This window comes from Carassius auratus, chromosome 30 (assembly GCF_003368295.1).
Source record: "Carassius auratus strain Wakin chromosome 30, ASM336829v1, whole genome shotgun sequence".
NCBI classification, from domain to species: domain Eukaryota; kingdom Metazoa; phylum Chordata; class Actinopteri; order Cypriniformes; family Cyprinidae; genus Carassius; species Carassius auratus.
The window spans coordinates 6,260,172-6,283,187 of record NC_039272.1 but is presented as its reverse complement, the minus strand read 5'-3'; the positions used below and the strand labels follow the sequence as shown (position 1 = coordinate 6,283,187).

The window sequence follows — 23,016 nt, the reverse complement described above, 5'->3', positions numbered from 1 at the left end:
CTATAATCTAGATTATGCGGTTTTTTGTAAAAGCATTTTTGTCTAATCATAACATCCCCATAACAGTATAATGTACATCTGAATGGTTTTCGTTATTAACTGTTAGAGTCAATAATGTAATTCCTTTTGAGAACATGAGAATGCAACATAATTTACAATTACAAATCCACAAAATAATAACAAAATGCATTTTAAAAATAGAAAGAATAAAACTGTTATTATACAAAACATACTTTGACAATCATCTATTGATGTCTCATAAAGCAATTTGAAAAAATCAAATCAAAATAGGATTACTTTAAGGAAAAGCATGTCAAGTGTCATACCAAGGGCTTAATATTGTTTTAAATAAAATTGCTGATCATATTCAAGTCCTGAAATAATAATTTAAAGCTATAATAGAATACATTATACACATTCCCTTCCGTAAGGCCTCACCTTGAATTAAATAGCATTTCACCGTCCTTGTCTAAATGTGTCTCTGTAACTGCAAAAACAGAGGAAAGTGTTTGTGGATGATATTTAAGAGATCTAAGAAATCACCTCATGAATTTAATAAATTGAAAGGGGAAGAGATTTGCCACCATAAATCTCTATAAATCCATTCCATTCTATCCATACATCCATCTGTTCATCTACAGACTGATCTCTTAATAAATAAACTCCTTAAACCAAATCAAAACAACCAAAAATCTAAAGTAGACAAACATTAGACACATCTTCCCTTACTTTATCTTTTGTAGATTGTGCAAAAGTTAATATAGTGACCAGGATTGACCTAAAGCAGCATCAACTATAAATCTAGATTATGCGGTTTTTTGTAAAAGCATTTTTGTCTAATCATAACATCCCCATAACAGTATAATGTACATCTGAATGGTTTTCGTTATTAACTGTTAGAGTCAATAATGTAATTCCTTGAGAACATGAGAATGCAACTATTTACAATTACAAATCCACAAAATAATAACAAATGCATTTTAAAAATAGAAAAGAATAAAACTGTTTTTAACAAAAACATACTTTGACAATCATCTATTGATGTCTCAATAAAGCAATTTGAAAAATCAAATCAAAATAGGATTACTTTAATTTAAGGAAAAGCATGTCAAGTGTCATACCAAGGGCTTAATATTATTTTAAATAAAATTGCTGATCATACTCAAGTCCTGAAATAACAATTTAAAGCTATAATAGAATACATTATACACATTCCCTTCCGTAAGGCCTCACCTTGAATTAAATATAGCATTTCACCGTCCTTGTCTAAATGTGTTCTGTACTGCAAAAACAGAGGAAAGTGTTTGTGGATGATATTTAAGAGATCTAAGAAATCACCTCATGAATTTAATAAATTGAAAGGGGAAGAGATTTGCCACCATAAATCTCTATAAATCCATTCCATTCTATCCATACATCCATCTGTTCATCTACAGACTGATCTCTTAATAAATAAAACTCCTTAAACCAAATCAAAACAACCAAAAATCTAAAGTAGACAAACATTAGACACATCTTCCCTTACTTTATCTTTTGTAGATTGTGCAAAAGTTAATATAGGAGGGAACAGAACAGTTAAGTTTAAAGATTGAGCTTATTTCAACTCGTTACGCATCAGAAAAGCAAACCATTTGTGATGCATTCAAGTCACATGCAGGCAATCTTGCTGTAAACTGTCCCTTATTGGTGAAAAAATCTTGAAATGAAGGGGCAGAGATTTTGGATCGATTAACCTGTCAAAACAGCACAGGTTGGAGAAAAAAAAATGCATATGGACAGGTAGATTTCCCTTGAAAATATTTAGTCTTTTTCAACATGTTAATGATCTTTAATTTCCGTCGTCTTCAAAACCGAGGCGTCCCTTTTCAGTGATGTACTATTCAGCTTCATACAGTTATTTGCACAGACAGTGTGAGAAAGAGATGTTCACGGATGACCTCTGAAGGGCACGTACTCACACTCTCTGTCACAACACATTGATTGGTTAACATCTGGATTACATAAAATAGTACAGTATTTAGTAAAGACAAGGCATATGTGCCAGTAGTGTCATCTAACAACTTCATTTGGTTTTTTCATTCTTTTTAAAAAGCTATTGACATTTATGATTACAGGCTAAAATGCAAAACCTGATGGCTCGTTGCAAACAATTTCACTACTCAGTAACTAGATCTACACTTTCTAATCACTGGTTGGCTCAATGCTGTTCACTGAAACAAAGAGGGTGCTTTCACAACAGCAAAGTGGGATGTTTGTGTGTGTGTGTGTGTGTGCACTGGTGTTTACATACACATGCAAGCACATAATGAATCCGTCAGACTCCCTTGTGCAGCAGATTTTATATTCAGAAGTGCAGTGACCCTCCTCTTTGTCCCCGACTGCATCTCACTCCCGTCTCTGTCGGAGCCTGTGAGTTTCAGCGCTCCTGACTGTCTTCGATCAGGGTCACGTATATGATGGGAACAAGTCCCTTGGTGTCACCCAGAGCACACAACAGCCAATCAGAGTCGGCCCTGCTGAGCACCTGCAGCACTTCACCTTTGTGGAAACTGAGCTGCCCTGGCTCTGTGGCGATATGATGGCATAACGCCTTCACTTGACTAAAAGAGACATTAAAAGAAAGAAAGAAATAATTAGTTGAGAACTGATCTGGTTAATTAATCAGGCATGGCTGCACTGCCTTTTCATTTACAAATAATTATATTAAATATGCTTACATTATTATAATTACATTAAATAAGCCAATTACGGGACTTTGTGAAGTAGCACTTACTAATCGAACATTCTATTTTTTAAACCAAATTCTGAGTCTAAAGAAACATGTCGTGCAGTGTATTATTTTGGCTTTTGTTTGTATTATACAAGAAATTGAAGATGACACCAATGGTGTAATATTTGCAATACTGTGCTTGGTCTTTATATTTAATCTTTATTATTTATCTTGATCTATTTAATCAACTATAACCACCTTTACATTACAAAGGCAGAACAGAATACAGAATAAGTGCTGATATACAGATGGCACATACAATCTGTGTATAGATGACTATTTGACAGCCTAAAACCTAAGCTTACTTAAAACTCTTTTGGCCTTGCCTTGCAAGCACTGGTTTTTCTTCTGGAAGTGCAAAACTAGTCATTATGAGTAAGGTAACAACATTACCGTGGGGCTTGTCTCCATGTCGGGGGATTCTGTGTTTGTGCTTGTTCAGTTGGGCCAAGGTGGGATTCTTGGCTTTGAGACGTAAGAGATTGTTGCTCCGCTCTTTTCCCCACTCCAACAGACTGAGCCACCAGATCCAGCACAGAACGGTCGAGACTCAACCAACCAGACGGCAATCTGAGACAAACATGTAGCTAGAAAATTAGCTGCAAGTTTATACTAAAAATTCCTTCTGTAAAAAATGCTGTTAGTGTCTGGAATTCGAAGGACGCATTGTGAAAACAAAGCAACTGAGGTTTGGAAAAAAATACACATATGTATTTTGGACCAGATATATATTGTGATATATCTATAACTATAAGAGAATAGATAAATTCACACCACAAAGACAGAGGAATAATATCACTGAAGTCACATTCACAATGATGTTCTCCAGCTGAAAGATAAAAATATTGACAGCCAGTCAGAACTAACCTCCCATCTTACCTTAAAAAGCTTAAGCATTAAAATTCATAAACAACATAACTGAAGCATTACTTTAATAATAATAATAGGTGTTGTAAATGTAAATCCATGTCCTAGTCACATTTTCTTGGTTATATATACATTACTTAAACTATCAGAAAAATATTTTATATTTTTACATTAACAATGTAATCGATATTCTATAAGCCAAGGAGGAATACCATTACGTTTTTTACATTTATTCAAAAATAATCAACCTCAAGGCAGTAACAATTTCAACAATAAATTATATTTGTGAAATTTGTGAATTCTTTTTAATACTTAACTTTTAACTACTTTTTTTTAGATCATCAGTCATTAAAGCTCGGTAAATATTGGTTAATATAGAGACACTGAGATTTAAGCTGATTATTCACTAAAAAACACACAAATCATGTTATCAGGCCATTTCAAGTCTTATTTTGACGTTAAAAAAGCTGCTATATCTAAGTGCGTGAGTTGTTAACTTACTTTTATAAATTAGTTTTCCCATTATCACCATTATATTGCTCATTCAGACTGATTCCCGAACAAATGAACAGAAGAGATGGGATTTATTGCAAGTATTGCACTAATTTATTTATTGCACTAATTACAGGCGATCATAACCAGTGAAATCTCACATCACTTTCCATCTAAACTCACCATCGCTTTAGGGCTTTTGTGAAAACTCAATGGGCTCAGAAAAGGCAAGAGAGATGCAGACTTCTGCTGTAACATTACCTGCTTGGACATTGGACCGTGTTTCTTTGGAAAAACAAGTGATTTATACACTTTTTATTTTTGTACAACAAACTTTTTTTCTCATCCAATATTTTGAGGAGGCACTGGCTCCCTTGAGTTAAATATAGTCATGCAGACCAACTCACCTTTGTTTTCTGACTTGTTTCGGCTCACTCTTCTCCATCTTGCTTGTGTTTCCAGCTCCAAACAGCCGACCCCAGCGGAGCACCTGTGCCGACCCATCCTCCCCTGCTTCTGGATGAGCCTGAACCCCTTCACAGGTGTCCTGGCAGTCTGGCTGCTTCTCCTTGCTCTTCTTCAGCTCAGTGAGCACTGATTCCGGTGGACTCCCCATCCACGATGGCTTCCCCTTAGCGATCTTGTTTGGTTCTGACAATGCTGATTGGTGGAGGACCCCATTGCCTACACTATTAATATGGCTACTTCTGGTCTTACCATGTTCCATCTTTTCATCCATCTGCTGAACGGCCTCGGCTCCCTCAACCACACCTTCTCTTGGAGGTGGATGGCTTTGCCGGTGGTTCTCAACACCTCCTTTCCTCCTCTTTTCCCACTTCACAAATTTCGAGCCCTCAGTGGAGTTGTCGATGTAAACCTGTGAACTCTGCATCAGCTGGTACCACCAGCCAGCTTGTCGGTTTCTCTGTTTGGCTCCATCTCCATCTCTATCTTTCCTTTTCTCCTTCTCACAGTCTTCTCCAACTCCCTTCATCCTGCTACCACACCAACCACCGCCTTCTATCTGTCCTCCATTACTCTTTCTCAAACACTCTTTGCCAACTCCAGCCTCCTTATCTCGCGATTCACGTTCCGTACTTTTCCGCCCATCTCGTTTCGTTTTTAATGTCACTCCCTCCATCCTAAGCCGGCTGTCCTCATCTCTCAAGATGAAGCTTTCTCTCTGAGGCAGCATTCCCAGTTCCTGTGCTCCGGACTCCAACATTCCAGAGCCTCGCATGAGCTGGAAGGTAGAGCGATCTGATTGGTCGAAGCCTTGGCGAGCAGAGCACAGCTGTTCTTTGTGTCTCACGTGTTCTTCCCCTTTCTGTAGTTGGTGTGGCTCAAATAGCAGGTCGAGGTCAAAGGGCAACAGTGAGAGCGGCTGAAGGAGGAGCAGCAACTCTTCAAACAGTGGCTGGCAGGCCCCTTGAGACAGGGGTAGGAAACCCCATGGGTGGTAGTGTGCTGCTATGATGTCTGGGGAACCATGCCAGAAGAAGAAACAGACAGATGGTGACACAAAAAATGATAACTATTACAATTATGCTGGCAATAGACTATGTGGAACCTAATAGTCTTGGCATCACTATTCCTCTGTTTACAGCCAAATACTCTTAAACAAGACACTGAACTTAGATGTTGACAAAGCAAGCATTGTCCTACCTTCATGTGTGTAAATGTGATTGAACCAGAATTCCAGAGATCGCAAGCTGAAAAACAGTGAAGGTGAGTGAGTGAAAGTAAAATGTAAATATCACCTCCTAGGTGTTGGGGACCCCCTGCTGAATACCCCTGGAAATCTGTTATGTAGTGAAATACTACAAGTGATTACTGTTTAATTGTTCTGATCTTAAGAAGAGGAGTGACCACAGCACAGAGTAAGACAGAAAGAGTTCAGCATGCTGCAGAATGCATAACTGAAACGAATGATCAAAGCGCTGTATCTCCGACTGTAATTTTAATAGGAGTAGAAAAGAGGAAGTTTGCACAGGAGCTGAGATGAGTACATCAAGGCCCATCAAAGCAAAACTGGAGCCTTTGATGACTTCTAAAGCCTTCTCAAAACACTGCTGAGTTTCAGACGGCAAGATTTGAAGTTTTTTTGTCAGACCTTGCTCGTTATAGTGTTAATAAAAATAATATGCCATCGATCGGTTCTAAACCTAGTGAGCTGCCTACCAAGACACAATTTTATGGCAACAAGGCTATGCCAAAATGGCAATATTTATTAAAAGTATTATATTAAAATCTAAAGCAATACTGTCTGCATGTATCCTTCAGATTAAGCATTCCCAAAATGCACTGCATTAAAAAATCATGTATATTCAAAATTTTATTAAATATAGCATTGCTAAAATGTTTTTTTTTTTCACAAATATTTGTCTGCGTGTTATTGTGCTTGCCAAATCTACGAAGGAATGCAAATTAAAAAATCCATTCTGATTTCATGCTGAAGCTTTAACAAGCACAAAATTATGAAAGCGACAAAAATGTGCTTTCATAAGCAGTATGAAGTTGAGCGTGATCAGAAAGAGTAAGAGCAGAGAGATGAAAAGAGAGCTTACTTTAGCAGGCCGAAGATGAAGGCATTGAGTCTCATACTGTGATTGGTCAGCTCACAATACTGACTGACTTTAGAAAACAGACTGTGCAAAACTCGTGTAGAGGGACCTAGGACAGAACGGATGAGCATAAATCATTTCCTTCATTATCATCCATACAATAATCCTCTAAATCATTCCTCTCATACCGAGTTGTGTGGAGGCCTCCACCACACTCCAGGGCTGGTTTTTGCGTTGTCCGATGATCAGGTCCAGTACATACGCTTTCAGGCCATCATGAAGTATCTCTCGAATGGCAGGACAGAGGTACTTCAGAATAAGGTGACCCACATTCGGACTTACAGAGCTATTGCCCAATTTGGCCTGTATAAGAGAGCAAAAGTGAACCAGAAATTACCGTAACGTTTTTACTGCCTTTAGTGAGACACTCAAACTCAAGTACACTGACTTTAACACTTATTTATTCATTATTTAATTTAATGTTGTACCTTTACTCCTGCATCCCGACTGGTGCCAAAATGAGCCACTATCAGATCCACTGCTGTGTTTATGGCCTTCACCAAACCTATTACATAAGGACACACAGAGGAGACAGAATAGAAAATATTTTATTATTCAATGCATCTGATTAAATACAACTCCAAATAATAGTAAACAAACACACGCTCTCTCTTGCTAATGCAGCTTAGAGGGTCTGATGGGAACGGTCAAATTCGGTGGTGAGTGGAAAGCAAAAGGTGCTTGTTTGATTAATCTGGATATTGTTTAAACTGCAAAACAAGACAGAGAGGCAAATTCTGTTTTTTTTTTTTCATTTTTAATTCTGTTATCATTCATTTCACTTCATGTTGTTCTAAACCTGTATGACATTATTTCTTCTGTGTTTTTAAGAATGTTTACAATGCTTTTGTTGTCCATACAACAAAAACAGGAACTGGCCTCCAAAGGCCAAAAAAAGCTGCATAAATGTGCTGCCATATAAATTATTTAATATGTCCTAAGATATTCTTTGGCATCAGATCACGTTGAATATAGCACAATAATCTAGCATAATGATGCCAATGTGATGGCCAAAAGTAACATGATAATAATTAATGACTCAAAATCTGTAAGTGACTTTCAATAAAGTGTCTGATAAAGGAATGAATGTAAATCCAAATATAAAACTAGGACATTTCACCTCTAGCAAGAGTGAGGTTAACTTAATAACTCAAACACAAAAATGAACACATGGTGTGCCATTGTTAGCATAAATTAAATCACACACCTCTCTTCTGCAACAGGTCTATAGAAATGGATTTGTCAGTATTAGCATCAGGTGATAAGCAGAACTCCTCTGGGGGGCGCTCCGTCTGAGAGAAGTAATCAGGCAGGAAGTCACTGTAGCACTGAGGAAGTTGCCTCAATGACTGACCTATAAACAAAAACAACATCAGTCAGATAAATCCAAACATATACCAAAAACATAGACAAAACAAGCTAATGAACGACAAAAGATAAGGTCATAAACACACTGAAGTGTCTACTAACTACAAACAAAATGACCCCACCCAAGCCCCCTTTCCAGCTCATTCCCTTCAACCCTCATTAAGTGTTAGAAATGGGTTCAGCACCATTCAGTCTACCGAAGCCGAGCGGTTGATTGGTGGGAGGGAAATCAAACACATTGCGTCGCATGACACGAGTTCCGGGTCTCTTGGTTTCCAAAGCACAAGAGAAAGAATGAGGGCCGTCTTTACCACGCTCCACACCGAGAGGGTTCTTGCGCCTGTACTCTCTCCATTTCAAAGCCTGTGGGGAGAGGTGGTGCACTGGGGGGCCAAATGGATGGAAATGGGGACGGTTGCAAATGATGGACGCAATACGAAAAGAGAGAAAGAGGTATTGGTGAATGGACAGTAAGATGGATAGATGTACATATAGAGGGAAAAGTAGCAAAAGGGAAAGAACAGTCAAAAGGGTAAGATAAAATGGTGAAAATGCCAAAATGATGCAATGCAAACCATGGGCAGAAGGGGAAGCAGCAGGGATAGAAAAGAGAAGTAGTTAGTAGTAGTTTAAGGACAGAAAAGCCAAGCTAAGTAAGACAGCTATGGCTTTGTTTAGACAGGCAGCCTATATACAATTTAGGGGTGTAACGGTACACAGTTACGATGGCTCAGTACGTACCTTTGTTTTAACATCACGGTTCACTATGGTTTTAGTACAGCTCTAAAAAGCTGAACAAATTGCTCTTTATCTAAATACATTCAATTATAATTAATATTTTCCTAGGGATAATAATCGACCTAAACTAGGGAGCCCTTTTACATTAATGTGACCAAACTTAAGTTCATTTACTATTTATTTATGTCTATAATAATCAAAACTCAAATAAAAAGAAAAAAAAAATGTATGCATGTAAATAGCACACAATGCAGTTTTTAAATTAACTTCTAAATTATACAATTTCTATATGTTGCTGAAATATAATAATTTAAACAGTGGCTGTCATAACATAAACGTACATTAAGTAATTAAAAAATCATTAACAGGTAAAGTAAAATATTAGTATAGTCTAATATTTTGAGAAATGCTGTTCTCTTGAATTAATTTCTCTCGGGAAGTAACAAGCTGTGGACAGTGATGACTTACTCGGCATAAATGAAATCCTACATGACATTTTGTTTACAAGTTGTTTTATTCACGTCTTTCAGGGTTTGAAACATTTATTGAGCGATTATAATGTATGAGATATTCATTCATGTTTATTTCACATTAAACTAGAAGTAAGGAGTAAGGATCTGTCACCCCGCATCATAGAGCACAAAAAAACAGCATTATTGAATGATTTGTTTGGCACAAGCATACTGAACCGAAAGACATATTTCCGGTACGAATACGTGTATCGTTACACCCTGAATACGATTCTATCCAACTCAAATCATAAGAAAAAAAATCATAGTTTTTGCAAAACCATTTTAATGTTTATTTTCATTGAAATCAGATAAAAAGATCATTAAGTCATTAATAAGGTCACAAACTGTCTGAATGTTCTTGTTTTTGCTCCAAACCTACCATTAGGCTGTCGCGGTGTCACACATGCTGGTAAAACCTTCACTGGCTCTTCCTGTGATCCTAGAGGACTGAGTCCAGAGCTGGGAAGAGTCGGCAAATTACCACGGTGGAAACAGTGATTTCTAGTGGGCAATGCAGGCATCAGCTGACTCTGCTTCATCAGGGGAGGTGGAGGCGGTGTAGGAGGTTTAGGAGTCTCTGTACATGTGGTCATTCCGGGTGGGGTGTGCTCAGGCAGTAGACCTGCAGAGATGGGGCAAGAGAGGGAACGTGGCGGCTTTGGACCACCCGGGGTCGGAGTGCATGTGGAGCAGGTTCCAGAAGAGGTGGGTGCAACTTGGAGGCGAACTGGGGAGTAGCTGCCCAGTGGGGATGGCCGCACTGTTGTAGGTGTGTTGGAGGATCCGTGTGGTGGCATTCGGTCTTCTTCGGAATCATCTTCACCTCCCTCGGGTGCTGCCGCCACTCGACTCTGCATATGGCTGATGTATCCGTCCAGAAGAGGAAGGAGAGGCTTCGTCTGTGGTTTTCCAAACTGGTGCTGGAAAGTGAAAGGCTGAATGGGTAACGAGGTTGGACGTTGATCTTTGTTATAGCGAATTACAACTGGAGAGGAGTCCGTGGAGCTAGACAGGCCACCTACGGGGAGAAAGAAAAGAGACCGAGATGAGCACTGAGGGATGCAGAGAAAATAAGCCAGAACAAAAATATAAAGTTTAAACAAAAGAGTCTGTGGCAGAGTCTCATTTAATGTAGTAATGCAGGCATTAACAATATCTAAAGATGCATAAATCATTATAAATGAAGCAAGTTATTTGATGTAAATTTAAACCAGAAAGCCTATGACAATCACAGCAATTTAAAACAGCTAGAATAAAACCCAGCAAGAACAACAGGCTCTTATTATGAAAGTGAAACAAAACCGTACATAAAACAAAAACGTTTTTCAAACCCATACCTTAAAACACTGCTACAAAAAAAAAAAAATCACCAAAAGAGGTACATAAACAACCATGGTATTATGCCCAAAACAGCCTGTTCATGAAGCTCCTCTGTGTACACCTCTAGGTGTGTGTTGCGTGTGCTCTGACAGCACACAGTGTGTGTGAAACGTCACTGGGCTATTGCGCAAGCTGTTTGCTCCACATGCCTGAGTACTCATATATCAGAGCCTTTGAACACTGTAGATCCCAGTCACAGTCAGCAGGGGCAGCACAGCATAGAGAAAACTAACATGCAGCCCAGTAACACTTGTTAACCTTTCTGTTAAGCAAACCCTGCCTATTTATTTTGCTTTGGCAAACCTCCAAACCTAAGTATTAGGTAACTTTACATTACCATGCAACTCTTGCACTGCTTGTGCTACAGACATGAATGACACATAATGCAGCTGGAAGAATATTTGTTATTACTAGTCTCATAACATTTAAGATTACCTGGTAGAGTCCTAGTGTTGGATGATATACTGGTTCAAACGGTAATGCGGTTTGAATCAGGCACACGGCACAAAAAAAAAAATATATATATATATATAAATGTTAACTGCATACACTTCCGCCTAATGGTTGGAGAACGTTTAGAACTATTAATAACAAACAACTTTAACTGGACTTATAAACCAACTGTAAACGGCCGTTAAACAGAAGATGAAAAAAGATGAGAAAAAACTATAGCAGGATGAACAAACTCACTTCACCAAGCGTGAAATATCGGAAGAAAATAAATACTGAATTGAAGGTTTATATGAATGTTTCTCTAAGAGGAACTGACTGTTATCAGAAAAGTTCAGTTCAGATGCTCTTTTCTTTCCATCTTACCTCCATATAAAGCATATTAATGTAGTATTTAAAAGTGCAGCTGTTTTGTTTACAGCAGTAACCAAGGAAACACTGTATCCTGCTGTTCCATAAGCGCCACCTGCTGTAAGAGAGTGAATCTGAGCTCTCATTCAACCTATTGGCTGTTTCATGCAGATGATTTATGTAGCGTCATTTCACAACATTCAGTCAGATCGTTCTGTTTTTACTTTCAATTTTTAAATAATACAATCTAATTTACATCATAAACTGATCAAGCTACATGTAGCATCTCTGTTTGGATCGTGATTAAAACGGTTTCATGCGTTCTGATTCACATAAAGGAACAGTCAGGTCAAAAAATTTTGATAAACTGTGAAACAGTTATAATCCTTAAAAAAAAAAAAACCTCATATGGATTTTTGGTCAAACCGCCCAACACTATGGCAGACTATAAAAAGCCATAGACACAAATATACGAATATTTTACCCAACAATTTCTGTTATATTTAATTTACCATCATGTTGTTTCAAAACCACATAACATTTATTTCTCCAGAGAACATGAAAGGAAAAATGGGAGATTTTTTTTATTATCGTTCCATGGAAGAATGTCATAGGGATATGAAATTACATGGGTGAGTAAAAGATGATTAAATTTATTGTTGGGTCCAAACCATATGGAATTTTTTTCTTTTGACTTGGAACAACCAAAAACATACTAGCAACACTCTAGCAACAACATTGTACTATAAAACAAACAAATCATGTTGGGATAGTTAACCCAAAAATGTAAATGTTGTTATTAATTACTCACCCATAAGTCGTTCAAAACCTGTAAGACCGTCGTTTATCTTCAGAACACAAATTAAGATATTTCTGATGCATTCTGAGAGCTCTCTGACCCTCCCATAGACAGTTGTTTTCATTCAAATCATGTATCTGCGAGGCGCAGCTGTCACAGAACAGCATACGCTGTGTTAACTTTCAGTGGATACTCTCGAAAATTGCACTAGGGTCACGCAGAGAAAACAAATTGTTTAATAAAGTCGTAATTTTTTTTTTTTTTTTTTTTTTTGCATACAAAAGGTAAATCTCGTAGCTTTGTAAAATTATGGTTGAACCCCTGATGGATTATTTTACTGATCTCGTTACGTCTTGCTAAGTTTCTGGACATTGATTGTGTGACATTACATTTACATTTATGGATTTAGCAGACTCTTTTATCCAAAGCGACTTACATTCCATTCAGGCAAACATTTTTTTACCTAACATGTGCTCCCTGGGAATTTAACCCACAACCTCGCACTTGATAACGCAGTGCTCTACCAGCCTCTGAGGCACAGGAACACATTGCTGTCTATGGGAGGTTAATTACATTGCTGTCTATGGGAGGGTCAAACAGCTCACAAAATTCATCAAAAATATCTTAATTTGTGTTCCTAAGATGAATGAAAGTCTTAAAGATTTGGAATGACACGAGGATGAGTAATTAATGAAAATTTTCATTTTTGGGGGAACTATCCCTTTAAGGGCAATCACTAAGAATATTTAATAATAACTATCCATTGAATACATAGTCAAGAAGACTTCCACAATCCAACCAGGCTTCTGTGTGCCACGGTGAACAACAACATAATTCAAACACAAACTACTAAGTCAATCCACAAAATAAACCAACTTTTACAAATACTCAAAGGTCAACTTTCCTTTTAAATTTTATTTGAAGAAAAAAAACAACTTCCCCTTACCTTCTGCTTTAGTTCGAGTCTGTTTTCCCGCTCCCCCCGGTGATTCCCGCAGTGGTGTACTCCGTGATCTATGTGGAGAGGACAAATCACAGCTTCCTTGACTATGGCATCGAGTGAGCGGTGGCAAACTGTGGCTTTGACCCTGTGGAAGGTCTTCCAGGATAGGGGAGAACTCTCCAGATGAATGAGAGTGCATGGACGTGGCCTCCATCCCACCTTTCTGTGATGGTGACCCTCCAGTTCTCCTCTTATTTCTTGCAATTTCTGCAAAAGTGACACGTGGTGGAGGTGGCGGGCTCGGGGCTGCACCCTCACTGAGCCCAACAGGGCAGCTGAGCAAGCGCTCCAAGGATCCAAGACGAGGAGATAGAGACTTGTCCAAGTTTCGATCGTAGCTACGAGAACGAGGTCGACTGCTCCCCGAAGCACCCACTGAACTACAGGCTGTCACAGGTGGGGAGATGTTAATATACACCTGCCCTTCAATCACCTTCTCACTTGGATCTTCATTCTGGCAAAAGAAAATGAAAGTAATGTAAAGGATGTAGAAGTATAGAATGAGAGCTGGTTGTTTTATTTTGATTTGATATTTTAATTTACATTTTTTATGACTTAATAGCTTTTCATTAGACTCACAAACCCCTTGCAGTTCCTTCATAAACCACAGTGTGGGAAACCTTGACATAATGTAATGCTAAATCGCTATATGTTGTTAATAACAACAAATGGAATATATTCTTTGGATTTTATATTATCCTATCGAAATCAATTTGATAAACTAGTTAAGTAATCAAAAAGTACTCTGATTATATTACCTAGAATGAGTAATGTAATGGATTACAATTTGTGTCATGTGATTTGGAATCAATAACGGACTACAATTTATAAGTAATCTACCCAACTCTGAGAATGAGTGATGGTGCAAAATGCTAAATACAAGCTAACACAACATGAAGCAAATAATATAGCACCTCTGCATCTTCCTCTTCTTTCATTTGTTGGAATAGGTAGTACTCTGTCGGCTGAGTGGGACTTCCTTTGCTATGCTCATCTGAGCAGCTTGTGACCGATGATCCCGCTGGACTGGGAGAGGACTGGGAAGAAAGGTCACACGTCACAAGCTTGTAGTAATTCTGTGTTGCTACAACCAAGCGAGCTTGGCTTTGAAGAGACGAGGTGAGCTCATTGGCAGCAGTTTCAGCAGAGAACCCTGCCTCGCTTCCGAGAAGGTTGTGGTACGAGTTACAGTTGGCATCTAGTTCCAAAGCGGCACCTTGAGGCTGAGATACAGAAGAAGAATTGGCATGTTCTTGAGTGGCCAAAGGATGCCGGGGGGGTTCGATCGGGGAGGTGTGTAAGTCCAGGTAGAAAGCTCCATGTCCACTGCTACGTTCTGTTCCACCCATCCCAACAAGCTCAGACACAGAACAGCCACAGGATTGCTCGTTGGAAATGTTGTTATTGAGCAACTGTTTGGTCGGGACAACATTGTTCATCTTGTTGTAAATCGTGCTGAAGTTTACCGGCACTCCATCAGAGCTAATGCAGGAGGAATCACTGCCGTAGCCCGGGTGACACTCAGAAAACGATTGGTGAAAATGTTCAGGGTATGGCTGAGAAAGGCCGCAACAGGAGCAATGTGGTGCTGCGAGACTGGAACACTCTGAGCTTTCTCTGCCGCCCTGCATGGACTGGTCTTCATAATCATCATCCTCACCCCATTCTTGCTCACCACAGTCCATTGAAAGGGTAGAACCACTGCTTCCGTGGCGCCGATGACTATCTAATCTCAGCGTGTTCAGGCCTTCCATGTGAGTAGATAACACTAAAGTTCCACCTATTGTGTGGTCTCTGCTCTCTGCTTCCCCACTAGGCCCATTAGTGGAACTCCACAGTTTTTCTGTAGACTCATGCAAGAGAAAAGGTTCAGCAGTAAACCCAAGGTCATGCAGGTGGAACGGCGGCAAGTCTTCATTTCCAAGTGCTGCATTTGAGATGCCATGCGAATTACCATGCAGGTGAAAGGAGGAGTCTTCCAAATATCCATTCAGATTGTTTTCATCCTCCTCTTCATCTTCATCTTCAGTGTTGAGCAGAAAGGGGTTACACCTCGAGTTCGGCCGTGTCTTCATCACAAGGCCTTGAGCCTGATCTTCAGAATTGCTTGAGGTGAATGAGGAAGTGTCGCTTGCCATACTCCCTTCCCTCCCTTCTCTTCCATGTTTCTCTCCTCCCCTCATCCCTCCATTCCCAAAAGTATCACTAGAGCTAAGGCTGCTGCCCGATGTCTGTATGAGGCTGCTGTACACCAAAGCCTCCCGCTGAAGAATGTCTCTCTCAGGTAGGGAGGTGGTCCGGCTCAATCCCAAATTCTCTGGGCAGCTGAAGGGATTACCGTTCCTTTTCAGTGGACTACCACAGCACTGTCTTGAGCTCGAAACCTGGCAGTGAACCAGCGGAATGTGGTGGACAATAAGAGTCTCCCCGGCTAGCTTTGGTGGACTGTTCATCTTCTCCTATTGTGGGTGAGGTTGAAGAATATTTGGATATTCGCAGAACGTGGTTTTCAAAAGGACTTTAGTTCACACGTCCAATGCCAATCCGGGGTTTTGGAAAGTGAGGAACATTAAAGAAAAGGTTAAAGAGGATCTCCTGGTGGAAGGTCAACATCTGGAAAAAATACAGGAGACAGGATTCAGTTTTGAATTATCTTCAGGTATCATGTAAGACATGAAGTTATCCAGTGTTCATGAGAGGAAAGAGCTTTTTAGTTAGGCGTTTCATTGTGTAATCATTTCATTTTCAACAAAGACTGTTACATAACAAAAACATGATATATGGGGACAAATCCTGAGTACCAAAAACAGACAGAAAACAACAACAAAGAATAATAAAGTAAATCCAGTTCACATGCCCCCTTATCTGCTCAGTCTAAAGATGACAATGGAATAGGGATGGCACAATTCGCTGAAAAAAAAAAAGACCATGTTTCAACTTAAATCTGACAAATCACCTGTAATATGGTTTGCCGTAAATAGCACGTAAAGCAAAAAAGTGACATTAACTCTGTGTTTAAACTAAACTCATTTAATCTTTGTCAGTTTAAACATTTAAGAGCCAGAGGACACGAACTTGCATGCGCAGTGTGAAGATTTGTGAGTGCACTTAACCGAAGCGTGCAAACCCGTGCCTCAGAACACGCGCAAATATAAGCTCTCTCTGAAGTATTGTGTTTAAATGGACAAATTCAGAAAAAATTGGTAAGTATCCTACAGCAGACATAGCCGGCTGAACGTAGGCCACTGTATCAGTGCATTATCTTAAAGTGACAGTCTTTATATTAACTGAACAGCAACAACAAAGAAATCACTCACTGCTCTTGATTAAAAAGCTTTTGTAAATTTACTAAAGAATAATCTTTAATTTTTACATTCCAATATGCAATGCTGTTTTACATTTGATTACTTTATTAAATTTCTGTACCTAAAAACTAATGTTAGACCTCCCTAAACAAAAAAACTGAAAATCTGTTTATTTTTTGTATCTTTACTCTATTGTATTTATTTGTGCTTTTGCTTGTAGTTGGATACAATTTTCTTTTTTTATTATTATTAGAAAGTATAGTTTTTCCATAAACATAGCACATACCGAACCGTACCGAAACCGTGACTCTAAAACCGTGAAACAAACCAAAATGTGAAAAAGATGAACCGTGCCACCCCTGTAATGGAATCAGAATGTAGACAAGCTTTAAATAAACTGATACATGGGTAAATACATGATTTAATTTATATTGTTTAATATTAAGGAAATACATTTAAACAAACACAAATATTCTTAAACATACATGAAGAAAACTAAGAATAAATGAATAGAGGTGCCTAATAATTACTTACATACTGACCTAGTGATTAGTTAACCAGGATCTTGAAAGCATGTTTTTTTAAATCATTTTTATTAGTATTTATATCAACCAAGCACAGGGACTGTCAAGAGCATAATCATAAAACTACAAGAAAAAGAGAATAAATGGTGTGTGTGGCATCAGTATGTTTGCCAACAGTATACCACTTCAATGGTATTCCATAACTTCTCAAAGTAAAGGTAACTTCTTTTCACTCCTAAAAAAAAAATTATATTGCGGCCTTTACTGTAAAAATGTTCATTATTATTTATCATTTAGAGATAAACACAGATTTCAATGGAGATGAACTCCATGTCACCTACACACACATTGTGGCAAGTATGTGCGAACCATTAGGCCACAGCTCTTAATTTTGGTCAAAGTGATACTCAGTATACTTTTCCTGGTGTACCAATGGTGTTGGCTTCACTAGAGAGAGGAAGGGAGGGGTCACTGGTGGACGTTGACCTTATTTTAGACGGGCGGAAATCTTGAAGGAGGAAATGGCTGTGGGTCAGTGACCTATTGTTGGGTCTCGGAGTGGGCAGACAGCTACAGCAAAGAGTAATAGGACGTGCAAAGCCTGACAATGACCTAAAAGAAGACGTCTCTTTGAAGTAGTAGAGCACATTACATCATCTGAAAGTCTCTTTATGTGTGTGTGCCAGTGTTGGTGATAGTTGTCCCACTGTAAGTCATAGTCACAGCACAAAATCATTGGGAAAATCCAGAATAGTGCCATTATAATCTAGCTATAGTTTCTAATTGCCTTAACATGGACATTATAAATTAGGCTATTAGCATTTATTTCACATGTGGAAGAACAGAAAAGGTCCAATACAGTGTTACTGGCAGGCTGACATAAGTCTTGGGCCAACTGGGCCAGTGTTTATCACCATATTTTGCATTTGTTGATCATGCACACCTTTACATTTTTAATATCTGCTTTACTTCATCTTCGACCTAACTAACCGTATGAACCAAACCAAACTGTACAGCAATGGAATATTTTTTCCTTATGTTGTTCTTGTAAGCACATTTAATATAATGCCAATAATTGATTATGTAAACAATATGGAAATTCTGTGCATTTTACCTTAACGGATAGGAGCTATATAACAACAAGAGGTCCTCTGCAAACATCACCTGTCAATGAGAAACCTCACTGAACTGTCTGCGTCCTCCTGCTGGCTTGCCAGATTAAACTCAGTTACGTAACACCTGTGTGTTCCTGCCAGTCTCTGTGTTTAAGAAAATATATTCTGAACCACATTACTTTAAAATATTTTCTTTTCAAATTACAAAATAAATAATTTTCAGAAGGACATTTGGAATGCTACTCTATTTACAAATTCTAAAAAAAATAAAAAAAGCACTGTTTGAACTTGGCATGAAAGAAAATTCACTCTGTTTACTAATGTGATTTATTTTATTGTGCATGATTAATTTGATTATACATTTAATTTGTTTTAATCAAAATGTTATCAACCTCGATTTTCCAATAAAATTACATACTTCTGATTGGGAACTTAAGATGGACTTCTGAAAGGGATACCCCAAAATTAACATTTTGTCATTAATCACTTATATCCCCATGTCGTTGCAAACCTTCAAAAGCTTTGAGCATCTTCGGAACACAATTTAAGATATTTTGGATGAAAACCGGGAGGCTTGTGACTGTCCCATAGACTGCCAAGTAACTTACACTGTCTAGGTCCAGAAAAGTATGAAAAGCCTCGTCAGAACATCAGTGGTTCGGCCATAACATTATGAAGCACCGAAGATACTGTTTGTACGTGAAGAAAACAAAAATAATAACTTTTTCAACAATTCATCTCCTCTGTGTCTCTCTGCATCACAGTCACAAGCCTCCCAGTTTTCATCGAAAATATATTAAATTGTGTTCCGAAGACAAACAAAGCTTTTATGGATTTGAAACGACATGGGGCTAAGAGTTTAATGACAAAGTTTTCATTTTGGTGTGTAGTAAACTTTTAGATTATTTAGTCTGCTTGTTGACAGAAAACTCACATTTATCCACTCAACAACTGATGCATAGAACCAAGTACCACACATTTTTTTAAATAATAGATTTACTCAGATGTATGTCAAAATATGAAAGAAAAGAACTGCAGCTACATCTGTTCCATCAAGAACAGAAGAACATTTTCTTCAGGTCCCGAAAAACTACACTGATGAAAAAACAGGATGTGGATGAGTTCCAATTCCAACTTGACATTGCTGGAGAAACACTGAAATGTATCCAAGACCTTAAATGAGTTCACACACTCTGAAGCATCTATTTCCAGTAATTCATGAGTCAGTTTAGCCTGACTTCATCTAATCAGTCACACACTACTGAGACATACTGAAGGGACCAACTAGTGATCATGTCTCACTGCTACATACTACAGGCCATGACAGCCGCTACATTCCACAGACTGGGCGTTTAGCTACAAGATCAGACGGACAGCTGCAGACAGACGGCATGCCTCTCACACATGCACAAACATAGAAAGCATTGGGTAAAAATCATTCAAATTTGGAATAGAATTCAGATTGGTTTTCTGGTATCATTTATTAGATGACTAAAGGCTATTATGCAAATGTATATACAAAATTATTGACCTTCTTTCTTGTTACAGTAGAAGAGGAGACTGACTGACTGAACATAGTTTATTCGAAGCTGCAGAAAGTGGTTTGAATTACAGGCTGTGTTGACAAAACTATTGTCATTTGAAAACTTTAAAGAGAGAGGCTACTTTCAAAAAGCCATTTTGGCAACTTGAAATAAGATAACAATAGCCTGGAAATCTAAAGAAAAACAGGTCACAGTCAGAAAATGATTAGAGAAGAAAAGATAAAAAGGGTTTACTGGTTTCCATAATGTTTTTTCCCAGTGTGACTCATGTTTGAATGTCCCCCAAAAATAAAATAAAAAACATAATTGATGTCCAAGGTACTAAACACACACACACAAAATCGAACTTCTACAAAACCAGATAATAAGTAATAAACCAGTGTGGGTGAAAAATATTTTTTCATGTTCGCCTTTCTTCACCTGTCAGGATGAAAGTAACGTTAAACAACAAGTTACTGTACAACAAAACATGAAAAAGCCAGCCAGAGATTAAATACATAGTCATAGGCCTTCTACAATTACCAAATGACAACGTTACCCAACACACCTTCAATTATTACATGTAACTATGATTCCAGAAACAAAAAAAATAAAATAATATAGTTTCTACAGTAAGTTTTACTATTTTGCACTATCATGGTCAATTTTAGAAGATTAAAATGAATAATAAACTTTGAATTGAAATGACAACATCTCACAATCATCTCTTGAACACAAGCTGCTTTTGTTAAAAGGAATCAGACTAGAAAGTTCTTTCAGAAATGGAAAGAAACAGAAATCAGCCTGTGTCAGTTATGCAACACAAAATAAATGTGACCCTGGACCACAAACGCAGTCTTAAGTCACTGGGGTATATTTGTATGGGTCAAGATTATCCATTTTTCTTTTATGCCAAAAATCATTAGGATATTAAGTAAAGATTATGTTACATTAAGATATATTACAACTTAATTTTTGATTAGTAATATGCATTGGTAAGAATTCATTTGGACAACTTTAAAGGTGATTTTCTCAGTATTTGATTTTTTTGCACCCTCAGATTCCAGATTTTCAAATTCCAAGATTCAAGATTTTTATTAAATAGTTGTGTCTCTCAGCCAAATATTGTCAGATTCTAATAAACCATACATCAATGTTTCTCAAATTGAGAAATTGACACTTCAGACTGGTTTTGTGGTCCGGTGTCACAAATGTTATATTCAGTGCTATTTCTCTACATTGAAATGATCAAACGACCACTATGCGTCCAAAGAGTAACATTCTGCTATGGTCATAGTTACACAGTGTAAAGAAGAGCATGCAAAATGTTACACGCTCACTGTGTGTTTGTCGGAGTATGTATTTTACAATATTTATAGAAGAAAGTGGGGGACAATGCTGACAGTCATTGACATGTCAAAAAAAAGCACGTCTTTTGTTCTGTTTCGCCTGTGTTACAACATTTGTCACATTCGGTAATAAAATATTTATCTAAAATTTAAGTGGATTTGGTGTAATACGATAACGTGGTAGAGAATATATATATATATATATATATATATATATATATATATATATATATATATATATATATATATATAATTAAAGATAAACCATGGACTTGCTTACACAACTAGTTAATCAGTTAACCATATATAGTCTAAGATAAACAAAAGAAAATAGCTTGTATAATTGTCCAATGATAACCTTTATAGGAATGAGGCCTAATAAAGCTTCAAATGTATTCTCATCTATTCTTCGAAACTACAATGACTCGCAAAGCATTTAATTAAAAAATCATAGTAGGGGACAGAAAAGTAAACCATATTGCAGAATCACTGTCAGAAATGACATATCAAATATGCATACGTGTACATTAACAGGCCTTTATGCGGCTTATTTTGGTGGTCGTCGGGTTTTTGTTTTTCTCCATTATTTTTTTGCGTTCATATGGTCATCTTTAAGTCCTGATGTTTTCAAGTGTTTATTCGTGAACCGCTGCTGTTGTGATCAATGCGCAAACACAGGCCTCCCTCCCTCCCGCACAGCGACATACTGTAACAGCAGCACTCCCTGGACCTGGATCTGGATCCGGGGCCTGTTTACTGTGTTTTAACCACGTGTGCATTCTTTTCTATTTTACATGCAATGCGCCATTGTAATGAAAGCAAGTCGAATCATAAATAAACAATGCAAAATCAACATCAAAACAAAGAAGCCTAACGTTACAGCCGGTCCATGACACGAATGTGTCTCTATTGGATCATGCTTTCTGGATGATTAAATCATTCTAAAGGCGTAGAAACCCACCTTTAAGATGTTAAAAACCACTATGTAGATATAATTGCGTAAAAACGGGCTTGAGCGCAGATAACTGTGAATGCGCACACGTCTTCAGCGTCTGCATTTTACCATTTTAAAACAATACGCATGAATGTCAAATAAGTTCATTCTCAGCAATCAACAAAATCACAGTTAAATCTGAAGCAGCAGTAGTGATGTAACATTTGCCAGCGGGTAGTCCCGTTAGCTTCCTCCACACAGTGTTTGCTAAATTCCCATTACATTCTAAAAGCAAAGACCTAGTTATACTCACGTTGACGCTAAATGTCATCTCCTTGATTCCCAGGTATCACGATGTCAAATCACGCTGAACGATCGCCACGTTTGGGTTGGTTTTGTGCTGGAGATGTTGAGCGCAACAGAGGCGCAGCGCTGGAGCGAGCGGCGCGACGTCAGACTGAAGCGCGCGCACCCTCACTGTGCGTCCTCTCACAATGCTGACTTCTGGCCATCTTTACGGTCACACACGGTCACAAATCACGTCTTTTGGGTCCAGATGAGCGGTTTTGCACACTGTGGTTTGGTAGCGTAAGGGTGGGAGAGGTGTCAGACTGCTGGTCCCCTGTAAATGCAGCTCTTTGTTCTGTCTGCTCTCTGGTCATTAGAGATGCGTTTCTCATTGTTCAGTTGAAGAATGCCTGCCTTTACTCTCAGACTCAGAGTTAAATAACTGGCGTGTCTCATGAAGGGTCTACGGGCCCATCTGTCTGGGGGGGGGCATCTAATTTTATGTATGATAGGGAAAACAGGGATTACAGTTGGGCATGCAATTTCAATGTCATTGTAAACATTTCAAAATGGCCTTTGCAAATTGACAAATGTTGCTAGGTTTTTTTTGTGTGTATCAATAAC

At 38.2% G+C, this 23,016-nt stretch overlaps 1 protein-coding gene across 2 annotated transcripts; it reads right to left on the bottom strand.

Annotated features, from left to right (window-relative positions):
- Positions 1-805: 805 nt before the first annotated feature.
- LOC113048990 (iporin-like) lies at positions 806-22,784 on the bottom strand. 2 transcript variants are annotated; one of them, XM_026210989.1, is made up of 13 exons: positions 22,418-22,784; positions 14,269-15,967; positions 13,298-13,808; positions 9,751-10,389; positions 8,307-8,504; positions 7,961-8,107; positions 7,182-7,258; positions 6,882-7,056; positions 6,697-6,802; positions 5,795-5,841; positions 4,537-5,608; positions 3,164-3,340; positions 806-2,600 (listed from the first exon to the last, which is right to left on the bottom strand). In XM_026210989.1, exons 2-13 carry the CDS (start codon positions 15,805-15,807, stop codon positions 2,417-2,419), a joined length of 4,872 nt encoding a protein of 1,623 aa, XP_026066774.1. In that variant the 5' UTR covers positions 15,808-15,967; positions 22,418-22,784; the 3' UTR covers positions 806-2,416. The 2 variants fall into 2 exon arrangements, with proteins under 2 accessions (XP_026066774.1, XP_026066775.1); XM_026210990.1 differs by lacking the exon at positions 8,307-8,504 and having other exon boundaries at positions 22,418-22,782.
- Positions 22,785-23,016: the final 232 nt, after the last annotated feature.